At 37.0% G+C, this 18,365-nt stretch overlaps 1 protein-coding gene and 1 pseudogene across 5 annotated transcripts in view; both read right to left on the reverse strand.

Annotated features, from left to right (window-relative positions):
• The window catches only part of ADAM10 (ADAM metallopeptidase domain 10), a 155,414-nt gene that overhangs the window by 3,100 nt on the left and 133,949 nt on the right, over positions 1-18,365 (reverse strand). For all 5 annotated transcript variants that reach the window (XM_078333252.1, XM_035258711.3, XM_078333254.1 and 2 more), the window contains 4 exons: positions 13,137-13,320; positions 12,341-12,449; positions 11,638-11,858; positions 1,078-1,204 (listed from right to left, as the gene is read on the reverse strand). In XM_078333252.1, the coding sequence (XP_078189378.1) occupies positions 1,078-1,204; positions 11,638-11,858; positions 12,341-12,449; positions 13,137-13,320 (641 nt within the window). The remainder of the gene's footprint in view (positions 1-1,077; positions 1,205-11,637; positions 11,859-12,340; positions 12,450-13,136; positions 13,321-18,365) is intronic.
• On the reverse strand, positions 1,713-1,809 carry LOC118145433 (small nucleolar RNA U13; annotated as a pseudogene).

An 18,365-nucleotide genomic window follows, 5' to 3' on the forward strand; every position in this document is an offset into this window, starting at 1 on the left:
CGAGGGAAGACAGAAAGTGTAAGAAACCTAGTTTTGAACTACTTTGTACAGGGTAGTGGATTTGCCTGAGGCAAGACACTTCATGAGAAGCCTGAGAGCTGCAGGAGAGGGGACTGCTGTCATTTACCTCTGGCCCTCCCCTGCCACTGCCCTGAGACAATGTCTGTCCCCACACCTGTGGAGAATAGCCACAAATACCTTGGAGAGATGGAGGTATAAATAGAGGGAACTAAATAACACGAAGGGTTTATTTCCTAACCTTTTCTCCTCCCAATGCCCACAGCTAATCTAAAGAGGGTCCTTCCTCATGCGAAGTCTCCCTGTGGTAAAGGGTGGAGACAAGAACTAAAGAGTTGTTTTCAGGGATGGAGAATACTTGATTGTGCTTATTTGATGAATGAATCCTCTACCCTAAGACTCTCCCACAGACTGGGATCTGTATTTCCCCATAAGCATCACTCTGGTGGAAAATGAGCTTATGTACCAGAAAATATTTCAAGAGCACAAACACTAAAAATAGTAAGAGAGGCGGGTGCAGTGCACGCGCCTGTGGTCCCAGCTACTTGGCAGGCTCAGGTGGGGAGGACCTCTTGAGCTCAGGATTGAATCCAGCCTGGGCAACATAGTGAGAGAAAGAGGAAATAAAAAAAGAAAAAGAAAGAAGGGAAGGGAGGAAGGAAGGGAACATGGAAGGGAAGGAAAGAGGAAGGAAGGACAACAATATGAGAAGCACAACTATTAGAATAGCAAGATCAATAATTTTAAAGTAGTTTAACTACCATACTCACAACAAGGGAATATATTAGAATATGAAAAAAAAAATAAAAGAGCAAAAAGTAAAATTTCCAGTTTTAAATATTTTCGGACACTTAGGCAAATTAGCATTAATTTAGCAATCACTGACCAGACTGGATTGACAAAAAGCACACAAATATCAACTGAATCATTCATGCAATAATCCCATTCTTAGGGAGAAAGTACTAAAACATTAATTACTGAAGACTCATTTATAATTCAATTCTACCTGCTAAACAAGTCTGAGTTACATAACTACGTATCTTGCTCAAATACACTTACCTGGAAGTGGTTTAGGAGGAGGCAACTTTGGATTACTACTTGGAGTATGAACACTGCATATCTTAATAAAGCCAGCCATTAGCATGATCAGAGCAATTCCCATAAGCAATACTGCCCACCAATGAGCCTAGAAATAAACAGATTTTTTCCACTGAAAAAAATCTACAAAGTATTTTAGAATATTTTTAACAGTATATAAAACATAGAATAGAAAAACAGTACATAAAACACAGAAGAGAATAATAGTATATAAACATAGAACAAAATAGTATAATTTTTAAAGAGCATTTGTTGGTTGGGAGTTGTATACATATATTAGATACCTGCACATATATATTATTAATATGTTTAAATTTTTAAAAGTTTATAAAGTGGTTATTCTAGTTAAAATAAATCAAACAAATAAATAAATAAAAGTTTAAAGGAGAAAATGAAAATCACCCAGAATTTTAACTCCTAGAGGAAGCTATTCAATCTGATTTTCTTCTCAGTCCCTTTTCTGTACATAACAACATCTGTCATACACATGAACACAAATACTAAACTGGGGTCATCTTGCATATAGTTACATTGTATTTCCCATGTTATTAAATATTTTCTCATTTAAATATTTCCTTTTTTCCCCCCCTTACTCCTTTCACCCCCTTAAATGGGGGAACAAGGTTTGAGGGAGGCACATGTCACACGTGACTGTGAAAACCCAATCATCACACTTAAGAACTACAAAAGGATCTCCTCTTATACTCGTATAGAAGTTTTGTTTGCTTTTATACTTCCCATGGCTTAGAAAGCATGTAACTTGCTTTAAATTCTACTAATGAATAGATTTTAAAATTATTTTTTAACCTATATTGCTTTCTAATTACCAAAGTTAAGACTGAAATTCTATCTTTTGAGACCCTCTTTTCCTCTTTCATTTCATTTGGAACTGAAACTCAGACTACTGTTATGAAATTAATTTTTACACACATATAGTTTTCATTATATTATATATAATATATTTTCATTCCTTAGTGTATAGGTTAACTATCCTTTTAAATATGAAAAGTGGAAGAAGATATATATTTTAGCAGCAGGCAAAGTTTATCCAGTCTTAGAAGAAACCAAAACTTCACTTTTAACTTGACCTATAGTAAACAAATCAATTAGTCAAGTAAAAAAAAACCTTCAAAAATTATTGATAAATTTATAGGAAAATTACTGTGTCTAGTCTTAAATTCTATTTGACAATTCCAAATGTTCAAACTTTGTTTTAAGATCACATCATACAAAATATTAAAAATTTTAAAACGGAACCTTCACATTTATTTAACACAGACTGTTGTAACATATACACAGTTAACACTAAATGTTTCCAGCAAAACTACCATTTAAGAAGATTTTTATAACTTAGGGGCTTACAGCAAACTGGGTACCGCTTCTACACTGTTTACTTTTTCTGGCAGTGTTTATGGAATTGAAGTAATACTAATGCTAATTTTAGCATTAATGAAAGTAATGCTAAAATTAAAAGGCACATTCTACATTGATTACTTTTTCTAGCAGTGTTTATATAATTAAGGTAATACTAATTTTAGCATCAATGAAAGTAATGCTAAAATTAAAAGGCATGTTGTGGCAAAATTTCCCAAGCCACTTTCTCTGTGTGCACATAAAGACTTTCCTACTTTCTAAAAATTTGTTTTATTTTGAAATAGTCTCAAACTTAAAGAAAGTTGCCAGTACAATTCAAAAACCTTTTGAAAATCTGCAGCAGGGCACAGTGGTTCCCAGCACTTTGGGAGGCCAAGGCGGGTGGATCACCTGAGATCAGGGGTTTGAGGCCAGCCTGGCCAACATAGTGAAACCCCGTCTCTACAAAAAATACAAAAAGTAGCCAGACATGACGGCAGGTGCCTGTAATCCCAGCTACTCGGGAGGCTGATGGGGGAAAACTGCTTGAACCTGGGAAGCAGAGGTTGCAGTGAAATGAGATGGCACCACTGCACTCCGGCCTGGGCGACATGGTGAGACTCCATCCCCCCACCCACCAAAGAAAAAAACTTTTAGAAAATCTGGAAGCCCCTTAGAGTAAGGCGCTGCCATCATGCCGATCATGCCAATACTCCTGAACATTTCAGCTTAGAATTTCTACAACCTAAGGGTGGTTTCCTAGGTAACAAGACAATCATCAAAATCAGGAAATCTGTGCTGGTGTATTACTAACATTCAATCCTCAGACCCCATTCAGGTTTTGCCATTTGTACCAATACAATCCAGTGCAGAATGCTGTATTCTATTTAGCCACCATGTTTCTTCAGTCTCCTCTGATTAGGAAAATTTCCAGTCTTTCTTTGGCTTTTATGACCTTGATACTTTTGAAGATTACAGGGCAGTTGTTTTGTATGGAAATGTCCTTCAATTTGGGTTTCTCTGGTGTTTCTTTGTGATTAAATTCAGGTCATACAACTTTGGTAAAAATAACACAGATGCTGGGTTCTCACTGCATCCTATCAGGTGACACATGATTTTGATTTCATTACTGCTAATGTTAACTTGATCACTGGATTAAGGTGTTATCTGCCAACTTTACCATGATTCTTGTTTCTCTTTTGTAGACAATATTTTGTAGGGATGTAATATCGAAGTATGTAAATATCCTGTTCTTCATCAAACTTCCAATGTATTCATTTATTTATTCTCTCATGGTTTCCTATTTTATATATATAATCAATTACTGACATTATTTTGTTTTTTGGACTTGTCCTCATTATTCTTTAAGCACTTTCTTACGTTCTGGACCAACAAGACATTCCTGATTTATCTCATTCTTTCCCGACCCCAGCCTTGGAATCAGCCATTTCCCCAAAGAGATGTGGTTTCTTTTAGTCCTATCCCTCCTGTGTAGACACGTTCCTCATTCCACTTGCACTCTTGACATCCCATGTCATTCACTCCCCCACAGAGGTGCACTTCTCACCCTGCTCGGGCTCTGAAACCCAACACTGGTAGTCTTCCCCATCCCACACCTTCCAAATCTGGTCAGGTTTCAACACTCTGCTCTGTGCCATTACAGCTCCCCAAATTTGGTGTGAATGCCTACCTTCCTTGGGATCACCTCATGACTTTAGGGATTAACTGTTTCAAAAAAAGGAGAGGAAACAAAAAAGGGAAAGAGATCTATACATACATACATATGTATGTACACATACACACACATATATTCAATTTTCAAAGCAAATTTAGAATGATTTATACTTAGGTGTCATTTCTCAGGCTTATTTAATTCTCAGATTAGATCTCTGTGCAGAAGAGTCCCACAGACACCTTCCTTCTCTTTATTTTCATTTTTATTGTTCAATCTGTAAAAAGTGTGTCATGGTTGTCCCTCACATTGCTTGTTATGGCAGGGACTGCAAACTCAAAGGCTTTCATGGCAGGTAAGATGTAATACAATTCAACCTTACTGCTTAAAGATCTGATTTTTCAGGAGAAGCAATATATCTGAATTTTTATTTAAAATCTGTTTTTAGATGCTGGCAAACTTGTAAGAAATTTCTTAAAACAATGTGTAGAATATACAAAACATGCTGATGGGACTGAATCTGGCTTAGAAATTAAAACTTTACAATCTTCTTTTTAAAAGCCACTTCTTGAGACTGCCAGATTTTTAAAATTTTTATGTTGTGGTCTATAAAAAATCATGTTCAGACTTATGCTTTCCTTGCTGGTCTTTAGAATGACGTTCCCATTCATGTATTACATGTTTTCTATAGACTCCTATTAGTTTTTGTTTTTATTCATCCTCAAATAATTGACCTGCTATTTGCTGCAAGACAGGGCAGAAGGCTGCCCTCAGTCTGTGAAAGCAGTACAGAACCACCTGAGTAGTGCAAACAGTTTAGCATCCCTGGGCCCCATCCATCCAATGCCAGCAGCGGCCTGAGAGTTCCTCTGACAATCACTGTACATCTCCAAAACACCTGCCGGGGAAGCAGGAACACCTCTAATGTGAGCCAATCCCTGAGTGCAAAGGGCTAAGAGCTTTCCTACTAGCTTTCTCAGGTTGATGGACAAGTTATGTTAAAGGAGACACACTTCTATTCCTCACATTCTTTATCATCTTGAACATATTTCCTTCCTTCATCTTTAATTTTTATGAAAATACGGCCATCAGTGTTATGGCTACCTAAAATATGGAACTGACCATGTCACTCCTTTATGTCAAACCCCTCTTCGAATGCTTCCCACCAAAGATTTCCAAGATGGACCATTACGTGGGATAGAGGAAAAAAGGCAAAAGCAAAAACTTGAGTACATGATAAAGTACAGCAAAATGTGTATGATTCCATTTTTTAAAAAAGTATATATCTTTAAGAGTGATACAGCGTTTCTGAAGAATACACAGGAAATCCATGCTGGAAAGACTAGGGCACAGGGGGAAAAAAAAAAGCCTACTTTTGAATGTATTACTCTGTCAATTAAAAAAAGAATAATCAAAGTTTTCAAAAGAAAAGAACTAGAAAAAAGTTTGTTTTGGAAAATTCATAGTTCTGTGACTTTTTCACTAGCACTGTGGGAGGCTAACGAAGGCAGATCACCTGAGGTCAGAAGTTCAAGACCAGCCTGGCCAACATGATGAAACCCCACCTCTACTTAAATACAAAAAATAGCTGAGCATGATGGTGGGTGCCTGTAATCGCTGCTACTCAGTAGGCATTGAGATGGGAGAATCGCTTGAACCTGGGGGACAGTGGTGGCAGTGAGCCAAGATCGTGCCACTGCACTCCAGCCTAAGCAGCTGAGCAAGATTCCGTCTCAAAAACAAAAACAAAAAACAAAAAACAGGGCCGGGCGCGGTGGCTCACGCCTGTAATCCCAGCACTTTGGGAGGCCGAGGCGGGTGGATCACGAAAAATAGCTGGGCACGGTGGCATGTGCCTGTAATCCCAGCTACTCAGGAGGCTGAGGCAGGAGAATTGCCTGAACCCAGGAGGCAGAGGTTGCGGTGAGCCGAGAGAGCACCATTGCACTCCAGCCTGGGTAACAAGAGCAAAACTCCGTCTCAAAAAAAAAAAACAAAACCACCTTTGCTCTGGTACTACCTCCTGAAAGGCTTCCCCTAATAGGTTCTCCTAGTTTCTGTGAAAACACCATAAAGACTGAAAATATGTTTCTCTGGCCTGTCTTCTCTATCCCAAACTGACCTGTGAGCTCCCTGAGCTTATATCCTACTACCTCAGTACCTAGCCAACAAAACAAATACCTGCTGAACTAGTTATTACAAGTAAGTCATTATTTAGGTACTGACCTTGACACATAACTAACAGCTCATTTATCATTTCTAGATTGCCTAACACATACAAATAATGTGACAAGACTGTTACAACGGAGATAGGACAGTAAAACTGGTTTTCATACATTTAATGAAAATCTTTTTAGGACGCACACACTCTTTTTTTTTGTTCTTTTAAGAGAAAATTGGGTCTTGTTCTGTCACCCAGGCTGGAATGCAGTGGTGCAATCATGGCTCACTGCAGCCTTGTCCTCCTGGGCTCTGGCGATCCTCCTGAGTAGCTGGGACTACAGGTGCATGCCACACTAACCTGCAAATTCATTTATATATTTATTTGTATACATAGGGTCTTGCTAGGTTGTCCAGGTTGGTCTTCAACTGCTGGTCTCCAGTGATTCTCCCTCCTCAACCTCCCAAAGTGCTAAGATTAAAGGTGTAAGCTACTGTAACTGGCCTATAGATTTAAATAAAGTGCCATGCAAGTATGCACTATGGCAGTAAGAAAGGCAGATTTGAGAGAGCATACCCAGATTTAATAGTGGTTAAAACTGTATAAAACAAAGGTAAGAAGAACCTAGTCCCAGTGCAGATCAATACATATATAATATGGCACTCAAGCCCTTGAGAACTTCCAGTTCCTTCTAGCACAAATGTTCCTGGCTTTCTTCTAAATTTTTTCGGGTAACTGCCTATTTTAGAAGTCCAATGCTTGAGATGTTTTAGTGGCAGTGATAGTAGCTTTTATGAATTTAGTGTGTGAGGAAATGGAACATGGCAATGGATGTAACATAGCAAGAAAAACTAAACAAAATAATGGTGTACCTGAGAATATTAATAAGTATGGCCACCTTTGAGAGTTTTTCTTTTTAAAAGAGAATTAATTAAATGCTAAGGTGCATGCTTTCTCCTTTAAATATACTATAAAATCAGGGGAAGGAATACTAACTAGCCTAGTATATGTAAAATATGCGTTTCATCTCAAAAGAAAAGATAAAATTGTCCACCTGTTAGTCTGAAAGAAAGGAGAGCTGTCACTCATCCAACGAACATTTACTGAGTATAAACTGTGTGTCAGGGTCTTCTATGTCAGAGACAAGGGTGTTAAGCAAAACTTCAGGGACAAAGAGAAGACATCACTCTCAGCAAATGCACTCTGAACTTCCCATGGGTCACAGGACCATGTGGGGCCCACAGCTCCTTGTCATGATACCGATTATGTCATCCCTATGGGGGCAGAAACTTTCCTTTCATTTTGTCAAAAGATACAACATTATAATCTAGACTTTGACTATATACTCCTTCTGTCCTTCAAACTCCCACCACCAGCAGCAGCAGCAGCAACAATCTGCCAAGAAGAAAGCAACTTGTTACTAAACTTTTGGTTACTTTAAGCTCAGCCTGGACAAGTAGGATAAAACACCACTAAAGGCCAGGCGCGGTGGCTCACGCCTGTAATCCCAGCACTTTGGGAGGCCGAGGCGGGTAGATCACAAGGTCAGGAGTTAGAAACCATCCTGGTCAACATGGTGAAACTCGTCTCTACTAAAAATACAAAAATGAGCTGAGTGTAGTGGTGCGTGCCTGTAATCTCAGCTACTCAGGAGGCTGAGGCATTAGAATTACTTGAACCCAGGAGGTAGAGTTTGCAGTGTGCTGAGATCACGCTACTGCACTCCAGCCTGGCGACAGAGCAAGACTCCGTCTCAAACAAACAAACAAAAAAAGAATGTCATTTTGATAATTTTTAAAATTTTCTAATCATTTAAAAATATAAAAACCATTCTTAGCTTCTGAGCCATACAGAAATAGGCCAGGGCTGGATTTGGCCCAGAGGCCATAATCTGCCAACCCCTGTTCTAGATGAGTGGTCCTAACCCTGGCTCTTCATCAGAATTAACTGGCGAGTTTTAAAAGACCCAGATACTTAAACCCAAGAGATCCTGATTTAATTAGTGCAGACCCAAGGGTGATTCTGGACTACAACCAGGACTGAGAACTACTGGTATTAATCAATATCTTCCCAAATGACATCTAAGGAGGATATTTAGGACTTAGTCTTTTCATGATAAAAATTTCTGAGGTTAGGTAAGCTGGGAAAATGAAGTTCGAAAGATGTATTTATTGCAGGACTTCTCAGAATCTTCTCACAAGTATCCAAGAAAGGGCCACAGTATATATGGAGCAGTGTTTTCCAGAATCATTTGAACATCAAAGTCCTAGAACATCTGGAACTAGTGTTCTGTTAAGCATTTGGGAAACAGTGCTCTAAATCTTCCATCCATAAAGAACAGCAGATACTTAATACTTAGATGCATACATTATAGCAAAATATGAGACCAGAAATTAATTTTAAAATGAGAAAGTGATTCTTGGTAAACTAGCAATAAAAAAATACAAACTCCTGATAAATCTGAACAAATTAAAAAGAAAAGAGCAAAGTATCAGGCAATAATTTTTAAAGGGAGGGGAAACACATGAAATTTGAAAAAAGAAGGTCAAGGTAAAAGATGGTTTTCTACAATGTCAAACCTAACATGAAAGTTACAGAAAATCAGAACACAACAACTATAAAAACACTGGAAAAGAATCAATGCCCTCAATCCTTAATTGAAGAAAAAGAGATGCTGAAACAAGGTCTCAACCAATTTATTGACGAATGCTCTTAAACCTTTCAAGAGCTAGATGACTTTGATAAATCCAAAGGATGTTCATCATCTCCTGTCCAGACACACAGTAGGCACTCAGCAAATACAGTGAATGTATTTGGAAAAATCAAAGCATAAATGTCAACACAGAAGAGAAAGTATCATTTCCATGGTCCAGTAGCAGTAGTCAATAACCCATGCCCTGAGGTTCTAAATTGTGAAGGTTCTTCCTACTTTACCCAGCATGAGGAGAAAAGCTGCCACAGTGTACCACAGAAAGAAGACAAAAGGCCAGCAGGCACCACTGGAAAGGAATGTAATGAAACCAACAACTCACTTCTTTCACAGCTTCTTACACCAGAGCATCCTGATCATCTGTATTACTAACTGGAAGGGCATTTCCATGTCATGATAGAGTAAACTATGCACAAAAGAAAATGAGACAAGTAGCTTGTACAGAAGTGGATGTTTATTATCTTATTGCCTGACATGGTTAATGCCCACAAATGCACCAACAGCCTAGTGGTACTCTTCACACATTATGAGCATGCTATTCGAAAGAACTGGCACATGACCATCAACAACGACATAAAATAAAGGCATGTTCTATTCCACACACACTGAAAGTCAATGTCTATAAACTTGAAAGTGTCTGATTAATTAGTTCCAGAGCACAAGAAAAGACTTCATGTTGCCAAATCATTATGAAGCATTTCATTAATCCTCACATCTAAAATATGCGGAAAAAAGGTTAAAAAAAAACTTAAAAGATCATGTCTATTCAATATTTTTAAACTGAAAATAAATGAGCTTTTGAAATTCTAAATAATTTAATGAGTCAAAATTAGAGATAATAGAGAAAGTGAAAAATGTCATATCATATTTAGATATGACTTAGTATGCCCAAAATCTAAAATATCGAGCACAATATCTATGCAGCAGAATGTAATTCTGAGATCCCTTTCCTTTTCTGTATATGCTGACCTCTATAATAGATAAGTATACCAAATTTCAACTTTTCTTATTAGAGATAATCAGAAAAAAAAAATAGTTGAGTTGAAAATAAAGAAGGGCCAAGAAAGGTAAGTCACAGAATTGATAAATGCCAAAAAGATTACTTGAATCCTACAGGATTCTCAAACCTGTGCTCTTTCCACTACACCATGGTACCAGATGAGAACTTCAGCCTGACAGGTATTTACTAGAACTTATTAAGCAACAAGTGTAGGAATAAAAAAAAAAAAAAAAGAGTAACATGTTTTAAGGAAACCTAAGTAAGTCAACTGCTCAACTATTTAGTTTGAAAACTAAGTAGATCTCCTAAATCCAGTTTCAACAATCCTTCTACTACATGATCATTACATATTTAAAAACCACATATTCTATAACGTGTCCTAGAAACAGTAAACATCATTTTAATGCTGGAGGTAACTATAAAACTTTAGAATGCTATTAGAAGAATACCAAAAAAAGGCTGACCTCCCACACAAATAACATCTTTTGTGCTTTACAGCATCCAGAGTCCTGAAAACACACACGCGCGCATGCGTGCACACACACATACGTATGTTAAAAGTAATTTGAGAAAGGGGAATCTGAGTTCTAAATCAATTTCCAAAGCAAACTATATTCAGTTCAATTATAGCACAATCTCAAACAGATCATTTGCAAGTTTCCTATAGATATTTTAATGTAATTACTTTTAAAGCATGAACACTTAAGTTGAGATAGTCATTCTTGGAAATCTTTTAAGAAAAGTATCAGGTAATTCAGTGTTCGTACAACTTGGAGAAGTGTGGACTTAAAAATAAGCATTCAGTGGATGACTGCTGGATGAACGTCCAGAATCATTAGTAGATCTACCTGTGTAGCTGATTTACTCTGTTCAACATTTCCTATTATAAACAAGATGAAGACCCAGAGATTATACTGAAAGATCAGGAAAAATCGCCAATTAGTCCATGATTTGGGCAAATAAGTTTTCTTGAAAATAAAATAAAATAAAAATTGTAAGTCCCATGAAAATGTCCTAATAATATGCACTGAATGAAGTAACACATCCAGGAGATGAACTAAGGAGCACAGAAAAACAGAATGACTGCCATCGCCTACTAAGCAATCTGTGAATGATACAGATGATTCTGATCATTTCAGAAGAAAACAGTAACGGGGGGGGATACTGGAACTTTTAAAATCTTCACATAAGGCCAGGCGCGGTGGCTCACGCCTATAATCCCAGCACTTTGGGAGGCCGAGACGGGTGGATCACGAGGTCAAGAGATCGAGACCATCCTGGTCAACATGGTGAAACCCCGTCTCTACTAAAAATACAAAAATTAGCTGGGCATGGTGGTGAGTGCCTGCAATCCCAGCTACTCGGGAGGCTAAGGCAGGAGAATTGCCTGAACCCAGGAGACGGAGATTGCAGTGAGCCGAGATCGCACCATTGCACTCCAGCCTGGGTAATAAAAGCGAAACTCCATCACAAAAAAAAAAAAAAAAAAATCTTCCCATAAAGTAATTCTAATATAAATAGTTAAGAAGTTGTTTTCTCATAACATTGATGACTTCTGGCCAAGTACAATTAAGATCAAACTGCTTTAAAGTTAAGGTTTCTTTGTAAATAAAAACTAAACTTACCACAATCCATTCAGCAATGTTTTCATAGAGCTCTGGACTAAAAATTGCTTTTTTAAGCCTAGCTAGAGGCCCATCAGCATCTACTAATCTGCACCGCATGAAAACGTCACAGTAACCTCTAAAATCATTGCAAGGGGATCCAGGTTGCAGGGTGATGGTCCGACCACTGAAGTGCCTACTCCACTGCACAGACCCTGTACTGGCGCAAGTTGATGGGTCCACTGGAAAAGAAATGCCAAATACAAGCTGAAGACCAGACTCAAATATAAACTGAAGATCAGATTTCTAGTTGGTGAAATACAAAGGGGAAAAAAACTGTCTGAAATCATGACAATAACATGTTATATAGACCTTTTCTAGTTAGGCTGGATAACACCATTAGCAATTGGCATTAAATGTTACAAAGTAAACAAGCAACCAGCAAGTCTTGATTTAGTGTCCACAATGACTTTAAAACCTTCTAACAGTGTTTATATAAATTACTGCTGTAAAGCTGGCAATGTTTTGTCTAGTTTATCATTTTTAAAACATTGTAGAGACCCTAATAATAGAGACACAATGCTCTGTTACATCTGTAATTTCCTCAAGAGGACAGATTTAGCGGGAAACTATCTGGTCAAACTATAGGTCAAAGTTTAACACTTAAAATTTAGGAGACAGTAATACTTTGAGGCAGATACTCTTGTATTTTTAAAAGCCTTACTTTTCTTCATACAGCATACATGGCATAATTCTTTATCATCTTTGCCATCAGAACTGGCACAGGTACACTCCTCTAGGCCATATTTCTCACAGATAGAACCTGCACATTGCTAGAAGAAAAACAGAAGACAAATTATTTAATCCCTATACAGTCAAGCCTATTGTTTATAGTAATAGACAGGCAAGTGTAAGTTTCCAATGTCAAAATATTTAAATGGAAATAAAAGTGAAAAACAAACCCAGATGAGTATCAGAACTGAACTGCATACATTTGAAAACATTTGAAAAACAGTAAATGCAGGCAACATGGTAAATCTTGTAACGCAATGACAACTTTAAAACATAAAATAAAAGCAGAGAAAGAGAGAGACCAATTTTATGTTGGTTATTATGGTTTAATTTTAAGAAAAATTAAATTTTCTTCATTAGAGCAAAGTGATATTCAGCCAAAAAAGCTTTAAAGTTTTCATATTCAGAGAAGATGACTAGAAGAGTTACCTTATTTAGGCTACTGAAATATTTTATAAAACTTAAATATTATAGACAAGTCACATGCCGAGCGGCACAACTATGTTTCTCTAGATAATATCGATCACATGTACGTGAAAACATGAAAGACAAATGAGTAGCTAATTGAATGCCACCTAATGTGTTCATGGTTTTGTGGGGAATAGATAGGGATATTACTTAAACAGAGACCAAGATTAATTACTTTATGTAGCTTGAAGCATCTGTAATTATTCTGAAAAGCAAGTTTTCTAAAATAAAACTTATAACATATGAAGTTAAATGCTTACCCCATTAATGCACACCTGTGTGTGCCTATTACAGTCTGTGAAGTTGGGTTTGGGGTCAGACGCCGGGCAGAGCGCTGTGAAGCCGTTACACACCCCTTCCCGTGCACAGTCTGAATCGTCCCGACACTTCTCAGACTTGGACTTGAACGCACACTGTGCAGTACAACAAGGACCCTGACTCGGACTAGAAGAAACATTAACTGATTAAACAAAGTAAATCACCAGTTACTTCCTTAATTATCTCCTTGTTTGTTTGTTTGTTTGCACCTTCTGGCAACTAGTTACTTCCTATATACTATTACACATCAGATTAGATCCACATTATTCGACATAGTGCCAACTTTTAAATCTTAAATCTCATCATTTAAATAAGTATGTTACTGGTATACAACTTCAAAAAACTGAAACTGCACACTGCCTCCTGAGCAAAGAGTGCACTGGTGGAGCCATGTCTCCCAAGGAAACCGTGCTGGAACTACACAGAAAAGTCACACCCTGAAGGGCATGAGATAAAGCAGCACACTGCTCCTTCAGGTAACAGTGCCTTGGCCAAGGTGAGGAGCTGTGCATTCCAGGGCAGAAGAATCACTTGAACCCGGGAGGCAGAAGTTGCAGTGAGCTGAGATCACACCACTGCACTCAAGTCTGGGTGACAGAGCAAGATCCTGTCTCAAAAACGGACTGTGAAAAGAGACAAAAAAAAAAAAGGTCATTATATAGTGATAAAAAGATCAATTCAGCAAGGGGCTACAACAATTCTAAATCTATAGGCACCTAACACCAGGGCACCCAGATGTATAAAACAAATACTATTAGACCTAAAGAGAGAGATCAACTCCAATACAGTAACAGTTGGAGACTTCAACACCCACTCTCAGCACTGAGCAGACGACCTAGACAGAAAAATCAAGAAAGGCACACTGGATTGAAACTACTTTAGACCAAATAACAGATCTAACAGACATTTACAGAACATGCCGTCCAACAGCTGAACAGAATACACACACTTTTCATCAGCACAGGAATCATTCTCCAGGAAAGACCACATACTAAAGTACAGAACAAATACTAACAAACGTTGAAAACAGAAACCGTATCAAGCATCTTTCCTGACCACAAAGGAATAAAACTAGAAATCAGAAACAAGAAAAACTTTAGAAAGTGTACAAATATATAAAACTTAAACAACTTGCTTCTTAAAAACCAGTCAATGAAGAAATTAAAAATGAAGTTTAAAAGCTCTTTGAAACAACTGAAAACAGAAAAACACAACATACCAAACACTGTGGGATACAGCTAAGCCATATTAAGAGGGAAGTTCATAGCAATAAACATCTACACAGAAAAAGTAGAAAGATAAACAACATAACAATGCACCTCAAGAAACCAGTAAAGCAAGAACCAACCAAGCCCAAAATTAGAAAGAAATAATAAAGAGCAGAGCAGAAATAGACAAAATTGAGACTAAAAAATTAAAAAGAATCAACAAAATGAACAGTTGGTTTTTTGTAAAATCAACAAACCATTAACTAACTAGACAAGAAGAAAAAAGCACCCAAATAAAATCAGAAACAAAAAAGGAGACATTATAACTAATACCACAAAAACACAAAGAATCGTTAGAAACCATTATAAGAAACCACATATGCCAATAAATGGAAAAACCTAACGAAAATTAATAAATTCCTGGACAGATACAACCTACCAATACTGAAATAAGAACAGAAAACCTGGACAGACCAATCATAAGTAACGAGATTGAATCAGTGAAAAAAAAAAAAGTCTCCCAACAAAGAAAAGCCAAGGAGCTGATGGCTTCACTGCTGAAATTTAACAAACACTTAAAAAAGAATACTAATTATTTTCAAACTCTTTCAGAAAACTGAAGAGGAGGAAATTCTTCCAAACAAGTTCTCTAAGACTAGTGTTACTTTGCTACCAAAACCCGTCATAGGCACAACAGTAAAAAAGCTAAGGCTGGATGTGGTGGCTCACACCTGTAATCCCAGCACTTGGAGGGACTGAGGCAGGCAGACGGTTTGAAGCCTGGAGTTCGAGAGCAGCTTTGCTAACACAGTGAAACCCCATCTCTACTGAAAGTACAAAAATTAGCAGAGCATGGTGGTGCGCACCTGTAATTCCAGCTACTCAGGAGGCTGGGACATGAGAATTGCTTGAACCCAGGAGGAGGAGGTTGCAGTAAGCCAAGATCATGCCACTGCACTCCAGCCTAGGCAACAGAACAAGACTGTTTCCAAAACAAAAGAAAACTATAGGCCAATATTCCTGAAGAATATAGATGCAAAAATCCTCCAAAAATACGAACAGATAAAATCCAGCAGCACATTAGAAAGATCATTCCCAGGATCGAATGAGATTTATCATAGAGTTGCCAAGTTCGACATCTGCAATCTAAAATACATGATACATCACATCAACAGAGTGAAGGACAAAAGCCAGGTAATCATCTCAATAGACACAGACAAGCCATTTGAGCCATTTGATAAAATTCAACATGACTTCTAAGATTTTTTTTAAAAACCTCAGAAATTAAGGTACAGAAGGAGCACACATCAATACAATCAAGTCATATATGACAAACCCACAGCTAATATTATACTGAATGGGAAAAGCTAAAAGTTTTCCCTGTAAGAACAAGAACAATACTTCCTGATAACCAGGTAAAATAAATAAGAAAAAAAAGACTAGAAAAAGAAAAGAATGTCCACTCTCACCACTCTTATTCGATATAGTAATATACAGTAATATATTCAATATGGTCTGAGCCAGAACAATTAGGCAAGAGAAATAGATAAAGGGCATCCAAATTGGAAAGGAGGAAGTCAAACTGTCCCTGTTTACAGACAACATAATCTTAAATATATAGGCAACCCTTAAAGTGCCACTGCAAACTCTTAGAATTCATAAATGAATTCAGAATAGTTGCAAGATACAAAATTAACATTCAAAAATCAGTTGTATTTCTTTATACAAGAAAAGAGCAGAAAAAGAAATCAATCTCATTTATAATAGCTACAAAAAAGAGTAAGTTTAATAAACTCAAGGAGGTGAGTTTATTAAATTGCTACAAGGAAAACTATAAAACACTAATGAAAGAAATCGAACAAGTCAAAAAAAAAAAAACATTTCATATTCATGGACTGGAAGAATAAATACTGTGAAAATGGCCATTCTACCAAAAGCGATCTACAGATTTAATGTAATCCCTATCCAAATACCAATACATTTGTCACAGATAGAGAGAAAACAATCCTGAAAGTCATATGAAACTGCAGAAGACTCCAATAGCCAAAAGAACAAAGCTGGAGGCATCAATCTACCTAACTTCAAAATATACTACAAAGCTATAAACTAAAACAGCATAATACAGATATAAAAACAGGCACATAAACCAATGAAACAGAACAGAGAATTCAGAAGTAAGTCTATATGTTTACAGCCAATTGATTTTTCATGAAGGTGATTTGTGAACATTCAATGGGGAAAGGACACTCTTCAATAAATGGTGATAAGAAAACTGGAAATCTATTGTAGAAAAATGAAATTAGACTCCTATGTCTCATCACATACAAAAAATTTTTTAAAATGTGATATAAACGCAAGACCTGAAGCTATGAAACTACTAGAAGAAAACACAGAAGAAACACGTAAGGACATTGGTCTGAGCAAAGATTTTTGAGTAAGGCCTCAAAAGCACAGATAACAAAAGCAAAAATAGGCAAACAGGATTACATACACTAAAAAGCTTCTGCACCGAAAAGGAAACAATTAACAGAGCGAGAAGACACTCTGTTGAATGGGGGAAAACATTTTCAAATTATTCATCTGACTAAGGACTGATACATAGAATGTACAAGAAACTCAAATAACTCAATAGCAAAAAACTAAATAATCTCATTAAAAAATGGACAAATGATCTAAATAAACATTTCTCAAAAGAAGACATAAATTGCTAACAAATAGATGAAAAAATTCTCAGTATCACTAATCATCAGGGAAACACAAATCAAATCCAAAATGAGAAATATATCCAGTTAAAATGACCATTATTAAAATGACCCCAAAAAAAAAGATGTTGGCAAGGATGTGGAGATCAGGAACCTTTAGTTTATTGCTAGTGGGAATATAAATTAGTATAGGTTCCTATAAAAATTAAAAAGAGATCTACTATACATGTGATCCAGCCTGCTACACAGTCAAAGAAAAGGAAGTCAGTATATAAAAGGAATACCTACAGCCCCACGTTTACACTGTGCAATAGCCAAGACACAGAGTCCGTCTAAGTGTCCACCAACAGACAAATGGATAAAGACAAGGTGGTTTCTATTTGGTCACAAAAAAGAGCAAAATACTGTCATGTGCAGTAACATGAATGGAAATAGAAGTCACCATGTTAAGTAAAATAAGCCAGACACAGAAAGACAAATAGCACACGTTGTTACTCATATGTGAGAGCCAAGTAAGGTAGAGTAGAATGGTGGTTGCAAGAGGATGAGAAGGGTGGTGGAGAGGTGCAGAAAGAGAGACTGGCTAATGGGTACAAACATACAGTTAAAAGGAATGTGGCTCCAGTGTTTCATAACACAGTAAAGTGACTACAATTAACAAAAATTAATTGTAAATGTCAAAATAGATTTGAAATGTTCCCGAGACAAAGAAATGATAAATGTCTGAGGAGATAAATATCCTAATTGCCTTCACTTGATCATTACACAGAGTATGCATGTACCAGAATATCACATGTCCCTCATAAATATGTACAGTCATTATGTATCAATTGAAAATGGAATAAGAAGCTACTAGACCAAACATTCAAGAATAAAGTGTTTGAGTGTCTTTTTTTTAAACAGTCAAAGCATACTGCATTTGATATTCTTGTCCTATTTGCCTTTAGTAAAAGGCTATAACGGAAAATGGATTTAATATTAGGCAATTTATCAGTATTTTTTCAGTTACATCACACATTCATTGATTTATCGTTTTCTTTCACATTTTCATACTAAAATCAAACTAGGATACACTCACCAGCCATTTAAAAAATGCTGTTTTGGCAGAGTGCAGTGGCTCACACCTGTAATCCTAGCAATTTGGAAGGCCAAGGTGGGCAGATCACTTGAGGTGAGGAGTCCGAGGCCAATCTGGCCAACATAGTGAAACCCCATCTTTACTAAATATTAAAAAAATTAGCCAGGCATGGTAGCACACACC

Source organism: Callithrix jacchus, chromosome 8, assembly GCF_049354715.1.
Source record: "Callithrix jacchus isolate 240 chromosome 8, calJac240_pri, whole genome shotgun sequence".
NCBI classification, from domain to species: Eukaryota; Metazoa; Chordata; class Mammalia; order Primates; family Cebidae; genus Callithrix; species Callithrix jacchus.